Raw genomic sequence first — 19,773 nt, forward strand, 5'->3', positions numbered from 1 at the left:
TTTTATCAGATGCACTGATACAGCTGGAAAAATAGGAGGCAAGTACTTCATATGTTTGTTTGCAATACCTCTTCCCACCCCCTGGGTCTGTCCAGCCCGCCTGCCCGTGCAAGACCTGTCGCGCAGCGGAGCCCGATTCCTGGCCAGAGCTGTGGTACTACTGCACATTAACGAACATTATTAACAAGCAACAAGTCGTGCAGGTGTTCACGGGCGAAAAGCTACTGCAACCCAACCGACCTGGCCGTGTGCTGAGTTGGAACAAGCGCAAATCAATTCTAACACATTTTAGCTGCACAGAAAAAAAATAGCCAAGTTGTTTTCTTCTCATTGACTGTTTCCCACAGAAATCCTTCTGTCAAGGACTTAAAACCACACTCGGGGCCTTTTTGTAAGCAGTCTCTCTTAACCAAGTTACAAACAAAGTAGGGCAGAAAAAACTGAACAAGTAGACAGGACAGAAAAGTTGAATGAGCATTGGCTCTTCTTATTTTAATGGAGAAATATTTCAAGTTAATATCAGTGCATATTTAGAAATAGCATGAGATACTCCCAACGCCAAATACATCAGCAAATTACAGTTTCAAAACTTTATAAATTAATGGCAAGAAAAAAAATAATTAAGATTAACATAGAGAATAAGGTTCAAAATAAACATCCCATTTGTCGTTGCACTGCATCAATTATATTTCTGGTACTTAAACAGCAAGAGAGATCCAATATTTCGTGGCCATTAGACTCTCCAAAATAGCAGTTCTTTTTCTACAAATGGATTAAGCAGTTTGCATTGATTTTTGATGTATAATTAAATGTTATTCTTAGCTGTTACAAAGAAATTTAGTCATGTCAGAGTAAAATTTCATTCCATGATTGAAGATCACACTAACATAGGAACACTGCTTTCCGGTTATACCCACTGGAAATGTCAGCTGAGAATAGGAAGAACTATATGTGAGCACATTTGGCTGTTACATAAAATGGCTTTTTTTTTTTTTTTTTTTCTGGTTTCACAGCCTCATAACAATACTGTTTTTCAACATTGTTCCCAGTCATTGTTTTTAAAATGGTTCATCAACATATCCTGAATCAATCACTGATATAAATAACTCCAGTGACAAAATCCATTATGGAAGGACACAGAACTGCAAACTGAAAGTTGTACTGAATGATTTTAAGGTGGAACTGTAATGAGTCTATAAAATTCTGTAAAAAAAACCACACACAGTATCTTTAATTAACTGGCAATGGTAGAATCTGAAAAACTGAGTTATAAATTTAAGAGACATTTAACTCATGATGGACTCTAATGCAAGACAAATCGCACTGAAGCTAAAAAGAGATGCACATTTAAAGCTTGCAAGTGTGATACAAAAATATTTTCTAGTTCTTTCATCCTCTTTCCTACCCCATCGCTCTACATACAGACTATTCCCTTGACATCAGGAAATGGCGCTTCCCCAGCAAAAATACCAGCCATGGGAATCGCACTTTCTGGTAGTAAGGGTTTGTCGATTTTGCTGTTTAAAGTATATTTTCAAGCAGGTGAAATACTGATAGGATATGCATTTCTTTCACTACTACTCTACTGTGCAAATCGTATACATCAACCCTGTAACTTCAATCAGCTGCAGTCTGCATCGCCTAGAATGACTTGAGAATCTAGTGTGATATTACAGCACGGAGGTGACCGCCAGATCATGAAACATCAGGCTAAATCAGATCAGTGGGAAAAGGCACACACTTCGGACTTAGGAACATCTGAAGGTTCCTCGTTACCATACCCTTACGCTCCTGAAGTTGCAGTAATTCTGCGCATTACCCAAATGTCAGAGTTTGCTTCCAGAAAGTTGTGAGGTAACAGGAAACTTCTGCTTATGGCACGTACACACGAAAGGTCTGTGAGCTCAGCTGAAACTCTCGAGGCGCTAGGGATAACGCAGACACAAGGTAGGCTACAGTCTGGTTAGGCCAGAAACAAAAACTTAACATTTCATTATACTGCATACATTCCTTTTGTGCACAAATACAGGGTGCGCAAAATAAGCTGTTTGCTCAGTTAAATTTAATGTTTTGCGTATTTAAAATAATCAGCTAATACTGCAGTATAATAAAAAAATCATGCACTAGATAAACAGAGCTTCTTCCCCATGAACAGCAGTTCTCAGGAACGTTTTATTCTACTTCAGGTAACGTCTTGTGATTTGCCAGCTTACATAATCCCTTTAAAAAACCACGGTATTTAGCTAAAACTGAAAAGCAAAATTAAAAAAGTTTTGATTTTAGTTGCGATACAGCTGGGATAGATGCAACTGAGCTGCTGCAATGCACCAAAGAGTAACGAAAAATCAACATGAATATCAGAAGAATAAATATATACCCTAAATTAATCTCTGTAAATACATTCACAGGTCCACTTAAGACACCCTTATGCATAACTCATACTTCATCAAATCTGCAGATAGAGATGGATGTTAGTTCATGGGGAAAGCAATTTATCATATGACTTGGTTTATCTGTCATTATTTCAGCAAAAATCAGTAGCAAATTTGAAAATCTACATTTATTTTCCCCAGACCAACCACACGGAGGCTTAAGTCGCGAATTCTATCATATCCAATGTTCGATCAATAAGGCTTTATTTACACTTTTTTACTATAAAGTCAGGAAAAAGTTTGGTGCAATGTGCAAGAAAGGACTGCACATTTCACTGATTGGAGACTAACATCTGCTTATGGTTTAATGCTAACCCACAGGCAGCCAATTAAAGTCCCATATATCCATGTTTTTACATAAAGTTTCCTTCCAGATTCTGTCAGAAGCATACTAGCAGTCAGGCCACCTAAAAACAGCAAAGATGGCAAAGTTTTCTTGAGGCTTAGTCTGGAATGAACACTTTTTCCAGGAAACTTATTTCTTCTTTTAGAATCCTTCGCATCATAAAACTCTATTAGTAACCTACAAGCAGACAAAAGGAGATGGTCAAAGTTATGCATCAGCAGGAAGAAGTTCTAAGCAACTTAATTTAATCCAATAACTGCTTCTGATCACGCATTATTTAGCAAACAGTTTAACAATACGTAGCAGCTCATCTGTAACAAGTTTAATAAATCAGAATGCCTTAAGAATATAACGCGTTCAAAGTAACGCTGCATGTCAGAGTACTCTACCTGAGCCCTGGTGAGCAATAAAGCAGATCTTCCGGAGGGACCGTTTTAACGCTGAATATAAAAGTTGAAAACAATTCTTTTCATTCAGCGTTTAGCACATAAGCCCAGAGTACTGGGAGGTATTGTAGGACAAAATAGCACTCAGTTAACCACTGAACACTGAAGGCAGGGAGGAATTATCTTCATGAAATAAACTAATAACAAACATGTGAGAGTAAAATGCTACACCATAGGTTTCGTAGTATTTTTTTTCCTCCTATTTTTGAAAACCAATAATAAATGGATTTGAAAATTCTTGGGTTTTAAGTGTCTCTAAATTCGCCTGACAGACTGCTTTGGTCCCAGGAAAGATGTTCCAGTCAACCGGAGTCTACAATGAGACATAGTTGATCAGGGTTCAGTTTTGCTGGTCTTCACCAGAAGACTACTTGTGGGCCACTGGACAGCCTTTTATTTTATCTCTCAATTACTTGTCCATAAAATTAAATTCCGACTTTCTTGCCTCTCAGAAGTGAAGAAAAGAAAAATTACTTAGTGATCCTAAACTTCTAAGATGCTTTAGTAATAGTGCCATGTTTACAGATAATCATGGGTTCAAAGATCACCAGACAAATTAATCCATTTTTTACTTCCATGAAGTATGAGACTGGCAGAACAATTTGAAAGCAGAGCATAGCTGAAGAACCAGGGAAATTTCTATCTCACTCAATGTATTCAAGGACTTAGGAAGGGAACAGATTCAGCTCCCTTAAGCTGGACTTCAGATGTAGCAAATTAAACCATCATCTCTCAAACAGTACTGAACTCCCACATTTAGGCACGAGGTCCCCGGGATCTGTTGCACATGCTCACTGGTGACCTTATCTGGAGATGCTGGAGGGAGCCAGGTCATTAGGTCTGCTACAATTCAAAGATGGACAAATGAAACTTCTACTTCACCTCACTTCCCCAGTGAAGGTAGGGATCCCGGGGTTACTTGTGTTTTATTTCAGTCGCTGTCTGATGGAAGATGCATAAATGATTTTGGCAGAAGAGATTAGATCAAGACCTGCCCCTTTCTAACTCTAACCTAACACTGATTACGAGGCTAGAATCAAACTGCTTTTTGTGTGCTTGCCTACTGCAGGCATCTTACATTCCTGATTGTGCATGACTTGGCTCCAGGAAGATAAATGGAGTATTCAGATGAACATGGGTCTTGCCTGCAACATGGATTCACAGCTCTTCAGTCTAAGTAAGGTCTAAAACCTGGGAATTCCAGCCTCCTGTGCAAAAGCTTTAAGCACAAGAGTACCAAAACCACCTCTCTTCAGAGAGCCCTACAGCTTGCACTCCTGATACCACAGAAATCATGGATATGTCTGTTAATATAAAAGACGACAGCTTCTTTAAACAGAAAGTTCTGCACATTGTTACTCACTTATCCTTTATTTCAAAACGTTCATGAAGCCACCTTCTCATATACATCTGCTCTTCTGGAATGTCCTTCAGCTCAATTCGATCAATGAAAATATGAACTCTTGGGCATTCCTTGCAAAGAAACTCTAAAAAGAGAGCAAACCAACAGGACCAAGTTACAAAAACACTGTAGGGCATTCATTTGTCTAAAATACACTGAAAATCTGACCTTGTAGCTGTAAGTGCCTTGGAAGCCTAACTTCAGTTTTCAAAAGCCTCCCCTCCTTATGTTTGGATCCTGAGCACTTCACTGAACTATCTGGCCTACAGACTTTTGAAACGGTAGCCCATTATCACGTGCAGCGTAGAAAAACTGTCCTAAAATGCACCCTGCTAACTGTAAAATGCTGTGCTTGAATGTTACACTTCTATGTCGGCAGCAATCTGCTCATTCTGTAGTGCATGATGCAATAACTTTGATGCCATAATGTTATCCAGCCTGCAATTTTGATTAAAGTAAGCAATCCTCTTTGCTTGTCCTTTTTGAAATCTGAATTCTCTTTTTTGCTCCTGGATGACAAAACCAGAATTACAGTGATTTCCCAAAGCATTTCCAGGAGGAAATGGGATGCAGTTTAAGTAATAACCTGTAATTAAAAAGTACAATAGGGCAAAATGCTGCTTTCCATTTTGCATCCCTTCATTTTTCTTCTGTCTTACAAAGTTCGAGACAGCCTTATTGCAACCCCCCTCCCCCATTTCCTCAATTTGTCCCTAGAAAAAATTAGCAAGCAAGCATTAAGCCAATTACAAACAAAACTCTATTACTCAACTAGCCTTGTGGGATTTCTTCAACTAACAAGTGGTAAAAATACTACACATGGGATGAAAAACCCACCAGTATTTGTGTATTAATAATCCTTTGCATTTATCAGTAGCAAGGGGTATTGTAGTAACCATAGCACCCCTGTAGAAAGAGATGCATGATGTGAGCATGTGAGGATGTAAATCCTTAAAAATTTGGACAATCTTCATACTTTGAAAAGGGACCAGAAGTGCCTTCCTACAGATGGGCAACAAATGTAACACAGACTGGGTGGTCCCTTTAGGTTGTTGACATTTTTTGGACAACAGTGCAGATGTACAGAAGACTTTGACCCATAACTGTTAGGGGTATCTTGAGGAATGACTGTGCAAAATAATTGTCGCTGCATGTACATCTTTATTGTTGTCTGCCAAAGCAGATATCCCCCTATTTGTTTTTCTTCTTTGCAAGATTATTTATTTTTAAGGACTTTGCTGGAAAAGCAATCCTTATTATAACACTAGAAATTGCCTTAAAGACATTTAAAAGCCTGTTCATAGAAATGTGTTTACATGCTTGTAGAGGGGGAGGGAAGGAGAAGAGATAAGGAGACCAGTAAAGTCTTATGGCATTTTGATGCTGTGTGCAGTTTTGTTTAGGTCTCAGGCTGAGTGCCCTTCACTGAACCGCACCGTAGCGTAAAGGCAGCAACATGGCCCACGTGCCATCAGCTGAAGAAATGGCTGAGGGCTCTAACCAGAAGCAAGTCCACCTCTTAGCCACAGAGTAGCAAACACAACTGTCACTAAAAAGTTCCTGGTAAAACCGTCTCCTAGCTACAGCTACTAGACAGCAGGCAAGTGAAGTACTTGGAGGCCCAGAATGATGGTACTATAGATATTGTCTTCAGGTTTATGTGCAACATTTTTACTAACCATAAAGAAACCAGTGCTCATGTATCTGAAAGCAGTTTTTTCCTCTTGCTTTTAATGGTAAGGAAGGATTTTCCAGATCTGTTTCTGAGGGTATTATCTGCACCACTATATAAAGGTCATTCGCTGTATCAGCACTTAAAAACATACTATTAATATTTTAAAACAACAGATGTCTTATCCATGTCTTAAATGCTTATAATGTTCACTGATGTACAAATCCTCTTTTTGAGTGGCATTACCTATTAAGTGGAACACTCTAAAAATATGCAAAACTATCTAGAAAACAAATGCCTGGAAGCCAGATGATATGGTCATCTTTGTACTAGACTCCTATAAAAAGCATCTATGCTGTGTATATTCACCTAGGGCTGAAGATCTAGCTTTAAAAGACATTTGAAACATTCTGTATAGTGTATGTTTCTTTTGCTTCATAGCACATAGAATGTTCTGCATAGGAACACACAACTCTCTCCTGATGTTATTTATAATCTCAGTTATAAATTATTAAGGAAAATTATAAACCAAGTAAAAATCTAAGTTGGATGAGATAGCATTATTAATAGCTATATGGTATTTTTAAAGCTAATGTTATGCTGCGCAAAAAATATTGATATTTGGTCATTTGAAGACAGCAGAGTACAGTATCAAGAATAAGCTCTAGTTAATAAAATGGGAATAAGACATTAAGTATTTCAAAAGACCTTCCCCCACCAAAGCAGAAAGTAGCAACTCTACAAATCTGCTTAGAAAGCAAAAAACCCTCCACAAATATCTAAGTGTCGCTGCTAGTTTTCTACCTTATGCCCCAGTTGCAATGCAAGTTGGTTCTCACCACTTCCCACATTAGTCTTCTTCAACCAGTCTAAATTGAGTCCCCATACGTGAAGATCCTAAAACTTTAACTTCCCACCTTTGTAAACCCTAATGCCCTTCTCCACAGCCTTACCCTCCCTTGCAGTTTAAGACTTAGTACAGTCTCGCCGAAGGCTGCATGATCTGCAACTGCAGGTGCTCCCCCCACAGAGGATCCCGATTCCCACCCATTGATTCAAGGCCGTTTTATGCAAAGCCTGGGCATCCAGGACATCTGCAGATGACAATGTAATGCATGCAATCAAGCCAGTCAGGGAATCTCACTGGTCTTTAATTATCCAATTCATGTCAGGGTTTAATGCAACTAATCCATTTTTTTTTTCAGATGCACAATGTAACTGCAATCACATAAGAACACCAGTGGGTAAGAACAATATATTGAGAGGTTGGTTTTGAGAAGAAACAGCTGCACTTTATCATCACAACCTCTAAAGGTTTGTGGTGGTCCCATGACCCTTAATTTTGTATTAGCTTAACTCCCAAAAGACATATGTAATTAAGCTAAGAAACAAAATCTTATTGAAGCAATTTATTATGTGCAAATTACATCTAACTTCAGGGACACTAGCCCTGAAGGCCAACATCTGACAGGCTTTTCAAATCCCTAAACTTGCCAGAATTTGTTATAACAGGCACAGGGAGCACATGGAGGTGATTCAAGACAGCCAAGGGCCAGGCCTGCCTGACCAACGGAATGGCCTATCTATGATGGAGTGACTACACCAGTGGACAAGGGAAGAGCTGTAGGTGTTGTCTATCTGAACTTCTGTAAGGCCTTTGACACGGTCCCCCACAGCATCCTTCTCTCTAAATTGGTGAGATAAGGATTTGATGAGTGGACTGTTCAGTGGATGAGGAATTGGTTGGGTGGTCACATCCAGAGGGTAGTGGTCAATGGCTCAATGTCCAGATGGAGATCATTGATGAGTGGTGTCCCTCAGGGGTCCATACTGGGACCAGTACTGTTTAGTGTCTTCATCAATGACTCAGTGGGGTCGAGTGCACCCTCAGCAAGCTTGCAGTTGACACCAAGCTGAGTGGTGCGGTTGGCATACCTGAGGGACAGGATGCCATCCAGAGGGACCTGGTCAAGCTTGAGAAGTGGGCCCGTGTGAACCTCATGGGGTTCAACAAGGCCAAGTGCAGGGTCCTGCACCTGTGTCCAGGCAACCCCTGATATCAATACAAGCTGGGGGATGAAGGGATTGAGAGCAGTCCAGCAGACTAGGGGTTACTGGTGGGTGAAAAGCTGGACATGAACTGGCAATGTGCGTTTGCAGCCCAGGAAGCCAACTGTATCCTGGGCTGCATCAAAAGCAGTGTGGCCAGCAGGTCGAGGGAGGTGATTTCTGACCTTCTACTCCACTCTGGTGAGACCCCACCTGCAGTGCTGTGTCCAGCTCTGGAGCCCTCAGCACACGAAAGACATGGACCTGTTGCAGTGGGTCCAAAGGCCACAAAAATTATTAGAGGGGTGGAGCACCTCTCCTGTGAGGACAGGCTGAGAGAGTTGGGGTTGGTTGTTCAGCCTGGAGAAGAGAAGGCTGCGGGGAGACCTTATTGCAGCCTTTCAGTACTTAAAGGGGGACTACAGGAAAGACAGGGACAGACTTTTTAGCAGGGCCTGTTGTGACAGTTCAAGGAATAATGGTTTTAAACTAAAAGAGGGTAGATCCAGACTAGATATAAGGAAGACATTTTTTTACAATGAGGCTGGTGAAACACTGGCACAGGTTGCCCAGAGAGGCGGCAGATGCCCCATCCCTGGAAACTTCCAAGGCCAGGTTGGACGGGGCTCTGAGCAACCTGATCTAGTTGAGTATGTCCCGGCTCACTGCAGGGGGGGGGGTTGGACTAGATGAACTTTCAAGGTCACTTCCAACCCAAACTGTTCTATGATTCTATGCTACTTAACTGCAGGAACAAACACGCCTGAACTTTCCTTCAAAAGACAAAATGTAAGTGCAAATCATGCATAATAATAAAAAATTATATTGGGGACAGCATTAGTCAGTCAAGAACCAAGTATGATTTGGATTAAATGAACACCAACAAGTTGTATGGGAGCCAAGTGGACTGACTGTCATGTAGGAGATAATTTCCTAATAAACCTTTCTGTCTGGCTGAGTAACAGATAAAAGTGCAGAATGTTTGTAATGCTTTTAGTGACCAACCCCAGCAGCAGGAAGGAATTGAAAATAATAAGGTGGATTGAGCATTTTTTTATTCTTAAACTGTGACACTGTGGCCCTCCTTCTGCAGGACAGGATTCACACTAACACAGGACTGAACGATTCAGTGCAGAATTAGGAGTAATGAACGGGGTACAAGAGCCTCCAGGAAAGGAACTGGATCTGCAGAGCTTATAATTGCAAATTAATGTTTTGGAAGTGTGTGTTGCTCGCTGGGGCTTCCACAAAATTCCACCAGTTTTCAACTCCTCACCTTCAAAAAGCCGATTAATTCTGTTTCAAATTATCACCATTACCAGGGAAAGTGAGGCAAGGAGAGCTCCAAAGCATAGACATAACTGAGAAGGGACATACAAATGGCCTCAGACTACCTTAATGCTACCACGGAAGTTCATTCCACCACTCCAAATGATTTGCCTTGCCCCTTAAGAAAGTTGTGACAGTAGCATTACACTTAAACCGATATTCCAGTTTTCAGTTACTAATGAAGTCTATTTTTATATGCACTTCAAATACGACAGCAATAAAGTAGCTCAGATTTCAACCTCCTACATTGTCTCTTTTATTGCAACGTAATTGTTGCCAAAGTCCTTCAAAATTAAGAAAGGACAAACTGAAGTCGTGTCCACTTTAAAGAGCCCCCAATTCTCTCTTGTTTTAACAGATTTCAGTACTGTTTGTGATAAATTGGAAGTGTTATCACAGGAAATGGAAATCTGATTAACATATTTATTCTGAGTAACTAGTATTTCAAATGTGTAAGAATATGTCTCTCCAGTAACAGAACATCGCAAGTTGTGGTGAGTGGGGTTGTACAGGCAAAACCATGACAGAGAAGACATTCCTCTCTGAACCATAGATGCTTTCTCCACTTCTTATGTTTTCATTAGTCTGGACTTAAGTGTTCATCTACCATAGCAGTTTGTAAACTACCTCCTCCTCAAAGAAATAAATCCCATCTGTCCACTTTCATTCACTTCATAAACCAAATTAACAATCAATTGGCAAAACAAACAAATCTGAGTGCTGCATTGTTTCTCAGCTTCATGCTTTCCATCACCTGAAGCTGAGCTGACAGAAAACTATTTCACGGCTTGCTCTAACAAAATAAAGCAGTGGTACAGCAACGCAGCACTTGACGGGAAAGCAAACATCCAGGGTACAGCAAAGGTTGTTTAAACCGGGTAGGTAACTTGGGGAGCAGTGGAGGAGCGGGCAGCACTGGTACCTGCTGGTACTGCTGATGTAGGGAAGCAAGGAGGGGATGTTCTGCAGGCTAAATTCAAGCTTGCAGCCAGGAGACAAGTCTGGGACATGAGGAACAGCACTCTCAGAAATACTGCCAATCGCCTGTGCAAGGCCTGAGATGCATGCAGAGACCAGAGCGTCTGTGCATCCGTGAGGGACACAGCACCTTAGGAGCTGAGGGACCTTTTGAGACAAGAGAAGTGAGATGCCCCTGAATCATTGTTAAGGTACTGGCAATAAAAACTGAAAAATATCTTAGCATTTCAGCTAGCAGTTGGGGAAAGTGAAAGGTCAGGAAAAGCAACCTGTTCAGACCGACATAACATATGAGGTGGATGTGGCTAAAATACAGTGTCAGGGCAAAATTCAGAAGTGCCTCTGTACAAACTTGAAAAGCCTAAGCATGAAGAGAAGAACAAGAATTGTTCTCCGCACAATTCTCCATTTGTTCAAGACACCAAGAGATTACCCCTGTAAGGCAGGTATCCCAGCGACCTTGAAGGAGCATGAAATGTTACCAGGCTACCAGATTTATAGGAATGACAGAATAGAATGTACAAGTAAGGGAATGGTAGTGTGCATGAAGGATTATAAAAAGTATAACAGATTTATATAATAAGGAGACAGAAGCACAGTGAAATCCTTGTGGATGGAAATCACAGACTCTAGCAAAATAGATATTAGATATATTACATGACTTCTTGATAAGTTTGATAATAGTGATCAGAAATTGTGAAGCCTGACTAAGAGCTGCAAGTTCAGGACTGGTAGCAGGAACGTGAGATTCCAGCTACCTTTATCGAATTGCACCAATGCTTCCGTCAGGATGAGGTGTAAAGGGGGGGAAGGGGGAGAGAGCGGAAGAATAAAGATTGTTTCCTGGAACAACTAGTTGCAAAACCTACAAGAAAAGATGCCATTCCTGATGTGGTTTGGGGTGGTGCACAGTGTTAGTGAGAAGTGCTTTGCAACCACAATACAATTAATTTCAGCATTGTAGAGAGAGAGTCTACAGCGCACAAACACACAATTAAAGGAACTATGTAATGAGGGAGGAGGAGGCAACATGTCAAAACACGCTAAAAGAAACAGTCCAGAAGAACTAGAGGCTCTTAGAAAAAGCCCCTAAATACCAAACCCCAGAAAAACTTTTATTAGGAACCCAGGTAAAAGATGTGTAACACTACAAAAGAAGTAGTCTGGGTCTGAAACGCACCTGTGTGGCTTAGTGGGAAAATTAAGGAGGCTACCATGATATTCCTACCTTCTCCTCTTTGAGGAATGGAAAGCTTGTCCAAATAAGGAGAAGCCACAAAACCGCTCATGCCAAATGCAAGCATAGAATTAAGAGGACTGAAAAGGAACTTGGAAAATGCAAAGGATGCTCTAACAATTTTAACTTTTTTGAATGTATCAAAAGCAAAAAACCAGCTGTAGCACTGGTGGCATTGCTGGATGACAAAGGTGTGAAGAGCAGCACTCATGGTAAAGTATAAGCCCATGCAAGAAAACTTCAAATATTTGTTTGCATTATTCTTTCTTGCTGAAAATATTTGATTCCTACAGTTATTGCATTCTTTGTACCAGATCACTCAAAGGAACTAGATCAATAAGTAAACAGACAGAAAGTATTAGACTAAATAAACAAGTTAGATGTCAGGAAGTCACCAAAACCAGACAGCATTCATCCAAAAGCTCTCAAACGTGGAATTTAGAAACAAAGACGTGTAACCTATCATCACAAACAGCCAGTGTGCCAGAAAACTGGGGAGTTTCCCTTCTACCCACGAGGGCTTTAGAGATGATGCTGGGAAATACAAACCAAAGAGTCTTACATCCCTGGGTAAGATAGCAGGGTCTATAATAAGATCACTAAGCACAGACGTAATCACAGTCTGTTGGGAAGGAGTTGGTGTGGATTCTGTAAAGGGAGACCCTGCCTCACCAATTTGCTCGATTTCTACAACAGAGTCAAGGAGCAGGCAGATAAAGGGGATTCACTGGACATGATATATTTTCATAAAGCCTCTGAAAGGGTTCCACACTGAAGGCTACTAAAGAAATTAAGCTGCCATGGGATTAGAGGAAATGATGTTTTATAGACCCAAAGCTGCTTAAAGGAGAGGAAGCAAATGGAAGGACTTAATGGTCACTTTTCACAATGGACAAGATCCAGCAACTGGGGTCCTCCAGGGACCGATGCGAGGCCTGATTCCATTCTGTGTCATGACCAATGAGATGAAGAAGGGAGCAAACACTGACCCTTTCTGTTTTTCACATCTTTTTCAGAAGTTCCTAAGCTCTTTTGGGTAGTCAAACGCTGGCTGAACTCCAAAAGGACCTCAAAGCTGAGCAAACAGGGTGAAAATGTGGCAGCTGAGCTTCAGCATAAACAACCACGGGGAAAAATAACTGAAACCCTGATTACATGATGCTCAACTTGGAACTGGTGGTTACAATTTGGGAGTTGCCCACTCTTCTCTGTAACCATCCTATCAATTGAGCAGCAGCAGCCCCAGATTCCCCCCAAACACTGGGCAGCATTGGCAAGGACGTTGAGAACCAGGCAAAGTGAGTCACTTTGCAGATATATAAAAAGATTGTGAATCCACATTTTAAATACTGTGTGTGGTTCTGGTCTGTCTCTCTCTCAAGGAAGATATAGTAGATTCAGAGAAGGTCACAGAAAAAACCTAAAACATCTAAGGAGAAAAAGTACCTGCATTACAATCAAGGAGATTAAAAAAGCTGAATTTTCAGTTTGGAGAAGGGAAGCAGAGGGAAGGATAAGACAGCTTAAAAAGAAAAAAGAATAAAAAAATCCTGAAGATGGCAGGTAAGGACTATGGCAGGTAAGATCAACAAATCCTGCAAATTCAAGGGTAAATAATCACATATCTGTACCTTCCTAAAGATGCCCAGATCTAAAGAATCCTTAAAAAATTATTATTAGAAAATGGTACATGTAGTTTTCTATACCGGTATTAGCACTGGAGAGCAGCAGAGTGTCATTGTAAGCTGTCTTGCTGAAAGAAGATCATATTTGATGCAGACCCACAGTACTTGCACATTGTAGTTCACCGGAACAATCTTCAAGTGGCTTTAATCTGTTATTCTAGCAGATGCATTCTGGCCTTTGTACTGCTCTGTAACAATTTGTGAATATTGTATGTTGGCCAAGTTAACAGGAGGTTTCCTACAAAAGCATAACAGTTTTGATCAATAGGCTGCCAGCAACAGAACCTAGATCAGGTTAGGTCTGTGGATTAAAGGGTCTCCCACTGCTGGCAACTGAAAAGGAGCAAATTTAGGAGTTATCTGTGTCTTCCTTGGAAGATTTTTAAAGTTTCAGAAATGGAAAAAGAAGTTGAACTATGCAATTAAAAAAAAAAGGCATGAAAAGATACAAGGATTGGACCAGTTCAAAACAATGCTCTCTCTAGCAAATAAACAGGATCTGTTAGGAACTATGCCAGTACCGCTAGTATTGATGTTTTTGCCTTTCCTTCAGACAGTCTGTTTTGATAAGCAGAGAACAGTCCCACAAACAGAGTAGAAGAAAAGGACTCTGATGCACAAAAAAAGCAAAAATAAACACAGGCTCTCAAAGCAGCAACATATTTCTGGCCAAACCTGACAGCGTGAAGAAATTAAAGTTGTTTTTGTTATCCTCAGGGTTTAGATACACTTTTGCATAAAGATCAGGAGTTCCTCAAGCTGTTGTACATAAATGCTGCCTGGGGAGCTGAATGCTTCCTCTCACATGTGCCTGAGGCCCAGGGCGCAGGGTAATTTTATGAATCTCCTGTGTAAATACTTTCAAAATCCTCTTCGTGTTGCAGAGGTTTTCTGATGACCGTGTGCTTTCTGATCACAAATTCCCAAAGGGAAGCTACAGATACCTAGCTGCAGTAGGAGCTACTTGACAATAACTGAGATACACAAGGTCCTAGTTTATAATCAGAGGAACGCATGCTCTGAGCTCGAAGGGATGCTGCAGGGGGTTATTGCCCCCATTGAGGAGGTGTTAGTAACACACAGACACCCACAGGTGGTTTTGATTTGGGAAAAGGAAGAATCATTTATGCTTGCCTTATTCTTACACTCCTCCTTAGGCATCCAAGTTTGTGTGTTGGTGGAGACAAGAAATGGGGCTACAGGGACTCCAAGTAGAGCCAGCTTTTTGTCCTTGATTTGAGATAGGTAAAGAAACAGATGTGCTACTCATGCTGAGACCGACCATCTTCTCTAATTTTTGGAGTCCTGTGAAGAACTACTGCAAGACCTGCACACATTCCCATAAACTGATGCTGCTCTTCCGGGAAATGTCATTCTTTCCGAGCAGAAGTACGTTTAATAGTTAGAGCATGAAAACACTTTGCATTCACCCAGACCATCCTTATCTGCAGAATGCATATGCAGATGTCCTTATCTTATATGCAGATGCATATGTCCACCTGTGTGTCTAAAGTGCCATTTCAACTAAGTAATACACAAATTAACATATAGGCTTTCATGTTACTCACACTATTTTAAATAGGAAGTTACAGGGGTTCTAAAATAAGAGATCTAGTCCTACAGAGGACAAGTGAAAATGCGTTCAGTTAAACACTGAATGCTAGTTTACTTACTTTGTGCTACCTGGTTAAATCATGTTATTAAAGAAGTTGTATTTTAATATTTTACACAAAAAACTATGGTTTTCATTTGAAGAAAAAAATGTATGACAGAATACCACAGAACTATGTTGCCAACAAGAGTTACTATCAGAAGTCCTCCAAATACTTAAATGGCAAATTTACATTTTGAAATATGAAAGGTAGTTACTAAAATTTTACTTGAAGAAATGCAGAACGGCGAGTTCTTGATGTGAGATGTGTCGTACCACACTTGATGCAAGTTTCACCAGTGCTGATGTCCAGCCTCAGTTCTAATCTACAGCCTTTCTTCAGTTACTCTGAAATAATTGCCATTTACTTCTCAATATTCCTTCATGCAATAAGAACATGACAGCTAGCAGCGATCTGAACAGATTATGAGGTCATTTCATCACTTACATCTTACTTTGGACTGTTTTACATTCCTGTTACCGTTTATCAGTTTATTTAGGTTTTGAATTCTTTCAACATATCTGTAACCAAGTGCTTGTTATCATTCTTTGGACCTTGAAAGACAATGGATATGACCAAATTTGGGCCACAGTCCAGACAAAGACTGGTTTCTATTGCTCCAGTTTCTTTTCTATTGTCCTGTACTTCACTAACAGTCCTCACAAAAGTGCAAGCATTTGGAAACGTGTAATTTCCCCTAGGGGAAGTTAGGCCAGTCTGACCTCCTCACATTATACCGATCAAAGTGATGTACGGATTTTCAGAAATGCACACATACGCATGCTTTCAAAGTGTTTGTTCTGGAGTTGATATACAGCAGAGTCAATAATTCTCAGGAATTCCTCTGACTTCTTTAAGACAGAGTCTTGCTATTTTTATTCAGTGTTTATCATTGTCACATGCTGCTATTTCACACACTCTTTCATCTACAATGGCCAGATAAATCCCATCTGGTTATGTTAAAGCCTTCAGGCAGAATAATAAAGATGTAGATGTGTACATAATGGTCTTTCAGGTGCAAGAATGACAACAGTTCTCACGTCCCAAGAGACCTGTCCCTTAACACCAGGCAAAGCTGGATATGAACACTTAAGACATTCGTTCAGAAGGGGGAAAACTAGGTTCTCATTCTTTCTTCCCAAGCTTATTTCTACTTTTTACTTAACGACCGTGCAGTAAAACAGTATCAACAAATTCAGCACAAGAGTTTCTCTCTCTCCTCTTCCCTTCTAAATAGTTCTTCCAGAACACAGCACCTGAGATGCACTTCAGCTGCGCCTCAGTGTCCATATGATTATTTGCATCTTATTCCAATGACCACAGATAAATATTCTCTAGCAGCATGGTCCTCCCTAAGCAGTACCATCACATTCTGTCATTAATGATCTGGACAAACCACCTTCAGTATTGACGGGGAGGAATCTGTGGGAGATAGCTATTTTTTGGAGAGGCTGCCACGTGCAGGACAAGCTTCCACTGGAAATGTGCCAAGATCCAAACTTGTTGGAATGAAAAGGAATGATTAATGAATAAAGAGTAGGAAAAAAAAATTGTATCCATTGGTCAAAACTGGATATGAAGCAATAGCGGAAAGCAGCATCCCTGTCTAAAGCTAATCTAATCTTAGTCCCCGTCTAAGACTAATCAAATTTATTGTCTTCTAAAACAAACAACTTGCAGCTGGAAAGTGCCAACAAAACAATAAAATGCATAAATAGTGACAAAAAGTTCAACGCATTTGAAAGGATATACTATAAAAATTTGCCTGCTCTAAAAAGGTACCATGTTATCAGGTGTGCCTGGCATTCACTGTTCTTCTCAAAGCATGAATGCAGAAAGGATGGTGAAAGTCTGTTTTCCAGTTGCCAGTATACTATGTTTTGTTTTAATCCCGTTGAGCAAGTCAACATTATGATATTTAAGCTTGCTGGACTAAAAAAAAAATATCCAGTTTTGCTAAGAAGGGCTATTTACACTAAGAGTTCCATGTTACAAAATTTAAAATACAATTCATTTTTTCTTCAGAATGTTTTTCCCGTTTACAGTTTACTAACACAATGTCTCAGATAAAGTGTGGTAGTACTACTCACAGGCACTAAAATGTTCCTTTTAACCTGCTCTGTTTACTACTGGAGACCGCAGCCAAGAGCTGACCATATCCCTGGATAAGTATGGATTTTTCCAAAGTGGCACAGGCTCTTCTGAGGAACTGAGATTTATAGAACTGAAAGTAAAATGCATTTCAAGAAACACATTATATTTGTGTAGAATTCAGATTTCATTCACATGGGAAATGTCATACTATGGGAAATACAGTCCTTAAGTAAAGTTGTGTTTATCAGAAGTTTGTTTTCCATGCAATAAATTTCAATCAGAGTTGCTAGATTGAAAAACACATGTCAACCTTATCTTTTAAAAATTACCAGGATTGCACTGCCACTTTATTCCGATGAGAATGAAAAACAAAATTCTCATTCGGCAGTGACAAATATGAGATGTTCATATGAAATGCACACATGAAAATGACATTTTATAACTCACTTTAGTACTGTGAAAAAGCAATAATGCTAAAAAAATCTCAAATGCATAACAATGCATAATTCAATTCTTGTTATATTATATTCCTGAACAGACCAATTGTTGGACTTCTGCGTAACAAATGGTACCATGATCTTGACCTCTTAGAACAGAAATTGTTTTTCTTCCACTTTGTGTCTGGAGGGCCTAAAAGAATGACAGCTACGTTCTACACTGTAATTTATAAAGTGTCCTTAATCTACATAATTTATATGATATGGAATACATGTCACTGCCACAAGAACGTGGAATGCCCTAGATAGATATCTATCTACTCTGTAGTGGGTAACAACTGGCTGGCTGCACTTCACTCTGTGTTACTGCTGCGAATACACATACACATCATGTGTGAATTCGTTCTGTGTGACTGCTTGTATTTTTACCCAAGGATCAGACAGTAATTACCCCAGCCCTGACAGTAAGGGTGGCTGAAAGATATAGCCAGACTGCCAGCTGTGGAGTCTCCAAAAGGGTGGATGTGAAGTAGCCACCCCAAACCATCTGATTACCACTTGACACCGGACACAAGAAACAGCCAAGAGGGAAATTCAGTTTGTTAGTTCCCTTTCCATAATTATATCATGCTTCATGCAAACTGGAAGGTTCAATAGGTGAAGAGGTCTTCTAAGAAATTTGAACATTTGCCATCTTATAATTAGGTAATGACATTTTAATAGTTTAATTAACCATCAGGCAGAAAGAAGTCCAGCATGAGAATGGTTGAAACTGCCTAATAATTAAGTAATGAAAAAAGATATGTTGCAGGGAAGGGGAAACAATCGTATTTGTTTTGAAGGGGGTCTTGAAAAGGGCTGGGTGACAAGACAGAGGCTGCCCGGTCTTCAAAGCAGTCTGTAAGAGGGTCATGAGGTATTTAAAAAAAGCCCCAAACTTAAAAACGTTAAATAATAAAATCTGTAAAATCAAGTTCAAAAGAAAATTATAAAAATGTTAAATCATAAAAAGCATTTTTTATATTTAGCCATAAAAATTGCATGTTGGGAACAAAACGTACGTAAAATAAAACCATCCTAAGACCTTACAGTACAACACAAGTGTTCAGTTAATATATGGTGTTAACGGTTCCGTTGCTCACCTATCCGGAAAAATTTTAAACAGGGTGAAACTGTAAAAACAGACAATTCCAAAACTTCTTATCAGCTAGCACCTGGAAGGAGTTCGTGTGAACTTTACACCACCTCAAGGAGTTACATCTGCTAATAAAGGGACATGGAAACAGCTGCACTACAGACTATTTTTAGCAGGAGAAGGAAGAAGTCCCAGTGACACCAGGCCAGCTGAGGAGCAGGGAGTTCGGTGCAGGTCCCTCAGCCAACACTGACCCCTTGCCCAGAAGTTTGAACAGCTCTCTGGTACTACTGTGGCTTTTTTTCCCACTTGGTATCAGTAGTGCAGAAGACTCAAAAGCACCACTTTGAGCCAAGCAGCACCAGACAGATATGGCTGAGTAACACACCAACTACAACTGCAAAGAAAGATGTCTGGCTCTCCAGTGACGGTGCAGATAAATGAATTACTTAAAAAACAAAACAAAAAAAATCAATCCACCACCAAGCACAATCCAAAGCCAGCAAACCCTAAAGCTCTCTGTCCCAGAGTTTTTCCCAACAGAACTGCAGAACTTATTTTCTGGTTAGATTACCCAAGGAACAGACAACTAATTCACCCCATTCTCTTAAGGTGCTGTAGGTGGTTCAAAATACTACAGCAAGTGAAGCCCACTTGCATAAAATGCTGTTAAGTGTTTGTAAGGTTACTGGGTATGTGGTAGCAATCTGAAAAATTGCCAGTAAAATACTATTACAACACATTTTCCCTTTAAAATACAAGCATTTCAGCAACTAGACCACATGTACACATATGTAGCACAGCAAAGGGAAAGCCAGAGCGAGAGAGAATTTATGATGATGCCAAATCCCAGTGCTAGAAGAAACATGAAGGTAAATG

General features: G+C 40.1%; 1 protein-coding gene across 2 annotated transcripts in view; it reads right to left on the reverse strand.

Annotated features, from left to right (window-relative positions):
• Positions 1-460: 460 nt before the first annotated feature.
• Positions 461-19,773, reverse strand: part of AGPAT5 (1-acylglycerol-3-phosphate O-acyltransferase 5) — a 60,122-nt gene continuing 40,809 nt past the window's right edge. For both annotated transcript variants that reach the window (XM_064447941.1, XM_064447943.1), the window contains exons 7-8: positions 4,588-4,711; positions 461-2,955 (exon numbers count right to left, since the gene is read on the reverse strand). In XM_064447941.1, coding sequence (XP_064304011.1) covers positions 2,730-2,955; positions 4,588-4,711 — 350 coding nt within the window. In that variant the 3' untranslated portion in view covers positions 461-2,729. The remainder of the gene's footprint in view (positions 2,956-4,587; positions 4,712-19,773) is intronic.

This window comes from Phalacrocorax carbo, chromosome 3, assembly GCF_963921805.1.
Source record: "Phalacrocorax carbo chromosome 3, bPhaCar2.1, whole genome shotgun sequence".
NCBI lineage: Eukaryota > Metazoa > Chordata > Aves > Suliformes > Phalacrocoracidae > Phalacrocorax > Phalacrocorax carbo.